This window comes from Pleurodeles waltl, chromosome 7, assembly GCF_031143425.1.
Source record: "Pleurodeles waltl isolate 20211129_DDA chromosome 7, aPleWal1.hap1.20221129, whole genome shotgun sequence".
Lineage (NCBI taxonomy): Eukaryota > Metazoa > Chordata > Amphibia > Caudata > Salamandridae > Pleurodeles > Pleurodeles waltl.
Genome location: NC_090446.1, coordinates 24,662,896 through 24,670,022, shown reverse-complemented (window position 1 = coordinate 24,670,022; position 7,127 = coordinate 24,662,896). Strand labels below are relative to the sequence as shown.

General features: G+C 40.2%; 1 protein-coding gene across 1 annotated transcript; it reads right to left on the bottom strand.

Moving 5' to 3' along the window:
• Positions 1-499: 499 nt before the first annotated feature.
• LOC138247148 (uncharacterized) lies at positions 500-5,184 on the bottom strand. The gene is made up of 3 exons (XM_069201888.1): positions 5,035-5,184; positions 3,154-3,468; positions 500-1,059 (listed from the first exon to the last, which is right to left on the bottom strand). The coding sequence occupies exons 1-3, from the start codon at positions 5,093-5,095 to the stop codon at positions 740-742; spliced, it is 696 nt and encodes a 231-aa protein (XP_069057989.1). The 5' UTR covers positions 5,096-5,184; the 3' UTR covers positions 500-739.
• Between the last annotated feature and the right edge of the window lie 1,943 nt (positions 5,185-7,127).

The following is a 7,127-nucleotide window of genomic DNA, read 5'->3' as shown; positions in this document are numbered from 1 at the left end:
GTAGAAGTAAGGACACTTCCTGCTGATCTCCACACAAACCGTCATTTATTCACCAGGATCCCACCACCCAAGGAAGTGTGGAAAAATACTACCAGTAGCCATGTCAGTGGAATGGATGGTTGAAGGCAGGTATAGTGCATGGACAGAGATTGTGGTTCTTCCCGTGTTGAAGTGATGGTCTTAGGATCTGATTGAATGCTGGCTGATAAAAGAGCATGCTGGAATTTTACGGGAAGCTGGTAAATCTAGATGGGAGTCTACTGGTGGACTTCATTCTACCAAAAAAAAGTATTGAGCAGGAAATGTCGCGGAACATGTACTTTAGTATTTAGCCTTTTAAAAAAACAATGGATTTTCAGTTACTACCCAATTTAAAATCAGACCCTTTTGATCTGTGTATTTGGTACAAATCTTTGCTGTTCTTGAAATATGACAGAAATATAAGGGCACTCTTCAAGATAGTAGTAGACCAATAAAAGCATCTTGGATTCTGCATGCATAGTTTTCAAATGCATTTTTATTCTACTTATAATTGTGACAGTGAAAATAACTGATTGGCCTTCAAACATTGAAAGCAATAACAAGAGCAATTAATTCAAAGCAACAGTAGCAATGCAATTGTGTAACTACTCATGCTATAGTTTTTCTATTGAACCTCTGTATGGGCTCTATCCTTGCCATTGCCATTTTCCATTACACTCACTTTCTCTCCAAACAATCTCACTCTTTAATTCCCTTTCTATCCCCGCTTAGCTCCCTTATCACTATCTTTACCTTTTCCTTTTCCTTTCCCCTTCCCTTTCCCTTTTTGCTTTCCTGAATCACTACTTTTTCCGCCACCCTCCTTTGTCCCCTTTCCATGCCCATTTCCCTTTTTGCTCCTCTTTATTCTTCCTTTTTCCTGTACTTCTTCATCCTCATTTCCATTCACCATTTCATTGGGGGCCTCCGATTGAAGCCAGAACTCATCTTCATCTTCATCACTGGCATCCCTTTTGTGTCTTGACCCAAACTCAGCTGGAGCATGGTCTTCTGGATTTGCTCCTTTATGATGGCCCTCTAAAAAACACAAACATGCAAATAAAGGTTTATTAAAGGACTGGTGTGACTCACTTTTAATGGCAAGGCTGGTCTTTAAAACAAGCACTATTAGAGTGTGTCTCAGCCCCAAAGTGATGAAATTCCTATACACTAATTTTGTCAATGGCTACTCCTTTTCTGCCTTGGGAGACCTGTATGAAGTGATGGTGAATATGTTTTGTTCACCTTCAACTTCTAGTGGTTGCTTTAAGGTGGCACAGAGCTGCACAACTCTTCTTCAATCATAGCTTCATATGGCATACTGCAAACATCTTTCCCTGGCAGCAGGTATTAACATATAATGTTCTTAGTAATTGAGCAAACAAGACACAGTTATTGGACCTGCCAAAATGAGCAGTGTGATGATCCTACTACATTTTCTGTAAATCAAGGGCCTATTTAAATCTTCCTTATGTTTAAAACACAGTTACATAAGCTATATGAGAAAGAAAACGAACTGAATTTATAAGAGAAGCAAACAGAAGAGCAACGAGGCCAAGCTTCATTGTTGTGTGTTCTTGGTCCCATACAAGTATGGCCTCTTATGTTAGCCAAACACACAGAAAACACTGGAAGGCCCTGAAGAAGTCCCTTAATTTGTTTGCCCTCCAAAGAAACCTGATCCTTCTTTCCTTTTCTTCATCATCTTGTTGTGCGAGCAGCAATGACCAAACAGAATTTGAATGTGGAAATTATGTAGGCGCCTCCCATTTGTTCCTGTAGCCTGCATATATCTAAATAACTTCTGACATAAATAAAGTACTTCCCTGCCCCCCCCTCCTACCTACACCATGCACTAAATAAATATACAATGATCCAATGTAGAAGAGCCAGGTTCCTCTTTATGAACCTGCATTGACAGTTTGCATTACTTTTGGCCCTTGGATAAAAGTCTGTACCTGCCTTTTTCTCACATATTGGGTTACCAAATGATGCTCTCTTGTGCCTCTTTACATTTAATTTTACTCTGGCAGTCAAACATGATTGGAAAAAGCACATTGTTGTCATAGTACAGCGCGATCATCACCACCATGCACTCATATAGTTCAGTGTGGGATTAAACTACAGAGATTCACTTCTGGATCCAGGTCAAGGTCCTTCTGAGATGTTCAAGCTAAGGACTGTTTATGTGAATGAGCTCTATGTTGAGCCATTGGAGCACCATTAATTTAAGAGATTTACCTATAACTCTGCCATGGCTCCATCACCCTGATCCCGCACTGGGCACGCCTAGTTTAGAGCCATTTCATGATAAGGCGCATCTATTACACATATGTTTTCTAAGTAGGTACTTTTCTAACTTCCAATTTATAAACCTTTTGAGATTTCTCAGGTATGTTCACAATATGTACAATGGATATGAATTAAAATATATCAGTACTAGAATGCCTTCTTGAAGTTCATTCATACAACATGTATCCACATTTGTGCATATGAACTTCTGCTTTTGTAGTCATCTTTTAAAGATTGAGGAGAGAGCTCTTTTTGTTCTACAGACCTCAATGTGCAGCGTATGTGCAAACCTTTTAGTGATGAGCAGCGAGCATGCCTCCTGTCACTTGTTTCTTTTTTGGGGAGACTACTAATTCCTGAAATGACTTTTTCAAACCCTATTAGTGAGTAGGGGACTTTAGTTGACAAAAGTTGTTTTTACCTGATTTATGAATTTCTTGAGCCAAAGCTCATCTTGCTGTTGAAATCGGAACAATTAACACTCCTTAGTTAATTATATTAAACAAAAACATGCAAAATAGATATAAGGAGTGGGTTTGGTACGAATGGTGACTTGATTCCTGTTACTAGTTTTTGCATTGCCAAGGCAAACCTGTGTAAATTAAAAGTGAAAAGTACAAATCTTCTTGGGATTTGAAAAATTACTAATTTTCAGCCCCTATTAGTCCCTCACCCCCCATTTAATCAGAACAAACTCCTAAACAAGAGAGAAGCAAACTCCCATTGCAATTTCATCTGTCATACCACTAGGTACAGCTAAACCCATATCCAGTTGTAGGAGCAACAAATACTTTAGAGAACCCTCAGACAAGGAATGGGTGAGAAACCATGGATACGTACCGAACATGGGCCTGGTGCACTTCATGCCAGACATTGTATGGCAGCATTTATCTGCATCATCACAATCCCAGTCTACGGAACAGCCCTTGAACTTGGAGAAATCTGGGCGAGGTTTGCTGCTCCAAGAAGAAGGTCCATCGCCGTTAGGGTAGGGCCCATCTGTATTCTGCTGTGTATGATCATTTTGATGCAACAGTAGATTGGATGTCTCTTTGGTTGATTTAGCTTCCATCTTCTTAAACTCATCATGGTGTTTTTTTAAAAATTCTTCAAAGCACATCCCTGGCTTCTGAGCACCCTCATTCTGAGATCGGTCTGTATACAGAATAGGTAAAGAAAATAAGTTCATGTTACAGAAACCTTGCCCACATTTTTAATTTATACAAATTTCCTGCTTAAAGTCATGCCTACGTTTTCCTAAATACAACCTGAGTAAATATGAAGGTTCTCAAGACCACATATGTTTTATGAGATAGAGGGAGGACTAGAACCTGTGGCCATTAAAAACGGCTTAGCAGAGTGTGCTTCTCTGATGCTCTTGTTAGGATGATACTTACAAATTTTGAATGGATGAATCTTCAAAATCCAAGATAAACTTAACTATCAGTCCGAGGAAGGTCTATTCTCATGGCCTTGGTAAGGGAAGTCAAAGCTAAGGAGAGAGGTGTGAAGAATGTATGGGCCATGAGACCATGAAGAATCTTAGAGTGCACTGTTAAACACTCATGCCACTGAATATTTGTGAATCCTACCTTTTATTTGGATTGAGGTTAAATGTCATTCAGACATGATTCCTGATGCAAAAACTCCCTGACCACTATGCAGATTACACCTGGACTCTTTATGTTTCTAGACAATTACTGCTAGCTAGTGATGTGCAGTACTAGAGGTGGGCAAAGAAGTAAAGGGGCATATTTATGAAATTATCACACAGCACAGCAAGTCACCTTGTTGCGCTGCACTGCGTGATAGAGAAAGGGCAGGCATGCTCTATACTTAACATTATACAGCACATTCCTGTTATTTCCTACAACTGACGCACAATCTGCTGCCTAGCACCAATGCAGGCACCCTTGCACTATGGTGTGAGGGTGCCTGCATTGTATGCAGGATTGTTTTTGTGTATGAAGGGGCAATCCCATGGGGCAACACACATAGAAAGAGGAATACATTATGAGAAATAAATTTAGTTCTCCTACATTATGCCTCACCTGGGGAGGTGCAGCAATTTGATTCATTTCCGGGTTAACCACTGATGGTAAATCTAAGAATGCATTAAAATCCATGGATGGATGCTTGGGAACACCAATGCTCCAGCAATGGAAAGACTCCCTGGTGCATAATAATGCAGCAATTTACACTGAATTGTGTTATACAAGGTGGCCCTGTGTGGCTGGATAAATCAAACTTACGGTTTGTAGCTCTCTTGCACCCATTGCATAGATGCGTAGAGCAAAGGTGATGCAACTCCTACATAAATATACCTCACCATGAATTGTTAGATCCTGTGATGTTCTAGATTCATGTGTCCTCTCTTATCACTGTTATGTACTGAAGATTTCTTCTGTTTGCAAGACATCAAGTTGAAAGTGGTAAAAAAATAAACCATCATTTTCCTTTCAGGAGTGCTGGACACTCTTACCCAAAAGTAAGACACTTGTCTCCTGATATGTAGATCTTCTGCCACTGCCCTGTCTCCTGCTTTAGCGGTGCCATGATCCAGACATGTTAAGATTCAGATCAAAAGCATTGGTGCTCCACACAGTGATCCCAATATCACAAAAGCCTTGGAGATGAGCTCTGCCTTTAAAGCCTGTCTGTTGGCTTGTCCTGTAGAGGCACAAAGCTTCCTGCTTTATGGTCTCAGAGTCAAAGACTTACCAGAGTTTGTTACATCTGCGACTGCGAGGGCCAACAGAGCAGACATGAGCAGAATCCTCATGATGGGACAGCTCCGTAGACAGTCTTAGTAGCTGCAGTAAGGACTGAGAGGACCTAAACAGCTTTCACTAGTGACTAGGAACAGAGAATTCACCATTTATATCTCTCAAGGGGCAGTGTGAAGACAACCGATTAGGACAAAGTCCAGCCATTGATGATGTGTATATTCCCTTTGATCAAATCTAAACAAAAAGTAGTTTGTGGCTGATTGTCTAGTGTATGTGTGCATAACCTTTACATCAGATACAGTGGTTGCAAATTGCACCATGTGACCTCTCACTTGCGTGTTTTGCTTCAAAGGCTCGGTAATACAATCCTATAACAGATTAACGTGCTGATTTCTTTCCACTTATACTATCTCTGGCTTTGGTGTCAGTGTGTTCTTTCCTTCTTTGGCATTTCTAATTGAAATTGGAAATTTGTGATACATCTTGGAAGCAAAAATCATGGTAGTGTAGTTTTATGGTTAGTTACAATAGCCAAGATTGCAGAATATAACTGTAAAGTTAGTTAAAGGTAATCAACAGTCATATACAGATTGGGCGACCTTAAAAAACGTCACTATTTAAAGATTGTTATCAAATGATCTAGCTTCAAAATCCACTAACTGAATAAATGAACATCATGTGCCCAGGCCTTTCCTTCATCCTTGTCCAGTCCTTTGCAGAAGCAGAGACAAACATGCAATATCAATCAGTGAGAGTGTTAATGTTCCCAACTCACCAGACTCAGAGATGTTTTACGGCATGGGCAGAATAGTAAATTGTCTGGGGTCCCCAACTTCCAAGAGGCCCCCAAGTCAGATAGCGGACAGACAAAATTCCTGCCATTACAATGTTGCTCTTAAAATCCTGTTTTTTTTTTTATTTCAGCGGGAGCATGACTTGGGTGGATTAGACCAGGCACCCATAGTTTTTAATTTTTTATTTTGAAGCACTGTATAATCTAAAAAGATGGCCAGACTGAGCTATAGGTTAATTGAAGCAGGTGCTAAGATGGAGAAATATCTTAAGGGTATACTTCCATTCCCAATCCTAAGCTAGACAGCGTGCACACACCTCTGCTCCATGGTAAACTAAAAAGTAAATCTCTTTCTTTGTTGGCTGCTCAGCCTTAGCCCTCAGACTCTACTGCAGTTGGTGGCTTTTCTCAGGCTTTCCATAACATTTCTCTCACCTTACTTCACATTACCTCATTTCCCTTAGCACTGCTTCTTAAACCCTTCCTCAATCCTAGCTCTCTCAATCTCACCTTTGTCTACCTCACCTCTCTCTCACTACACAAAAATATCAACATCATCTGTACCTCTTTCTCATGACCTTGCTCCTCTCTCTGATTTCTTTGTGTTGACATCTAAATCTGTCACTCTTGATCATTTCTCTCTACCTTAACTCTCTTTACCTCATCCCTTTGTTCTGTCACACAGCACATTTTCTGCCTGACTTCCCAGTATCTCTCATCCAGCAACTTCACTTTTTCACATGACCTCATTTCCATCTCTCTCTCTCTGTCTATCTCTATCTCAACCATGTATCTACCTCACCACTCTGCCTTACCTCACATCTCATTTTTCTCTCTACGTCAAATCTCCCTCTCTAACTCATCTCTCTAAATAGCCCTATCTCACAATCTAACCTCTCATTTTATCTCACCAGTTGTTCATTGCCTCACCTCTAAATCTCTCTATCTCCAATTCTACCTCTGTTTCCTTTACTTCACCTCTCTAAATACCATACACATGTTTGACTACCTGTATTTCTTTGTCTCTTTTTCTCTATCATAAACTCATTTGCTTCTTCCTCTCACAGTGTCTCTCTCACACTCACAAACACATATCTCTCCCCATAACTCTTTCTCCATTTCAACTTCCCACCTCTACTTCAACTACCTCTCTCAACCTCTTTCTTTATAGATTTGTTGACCTCACCAACTGTTCCTCATTTTCGTTATCAACTCTCTACCTCTACATAAGCCTCACCTGTCTTTCTGTTTTCGACATGGGTCACTTATCTTCTTCTTTTTACTTCACACAT

Bases quoted from the DNA above. Each gene is read 5' to 3' on its own strand.
- LOC138247148 (XM_069201888.1), bottom strand. From the start codon at position 5,095: ATGAGGATTCTGCTCATGTCTGCTCTGTTGGCCCTCGCAGTCGCAGAT. The intron at 3,469-5,034 runs GTAAGTCTTTGA...TTCTGTATACAG, and splicing joins CGCAGATGTAACAAACTCTG to ACCGATCTCAGAATGAGGGT. The intron at 1,060-3,153 runs GTACGTATCCAT...TGTGTTTTTTAG, and splicing joins GTGCACCAGGCCCATGTTCG to AGGGCCATCATAAAGGAGCA.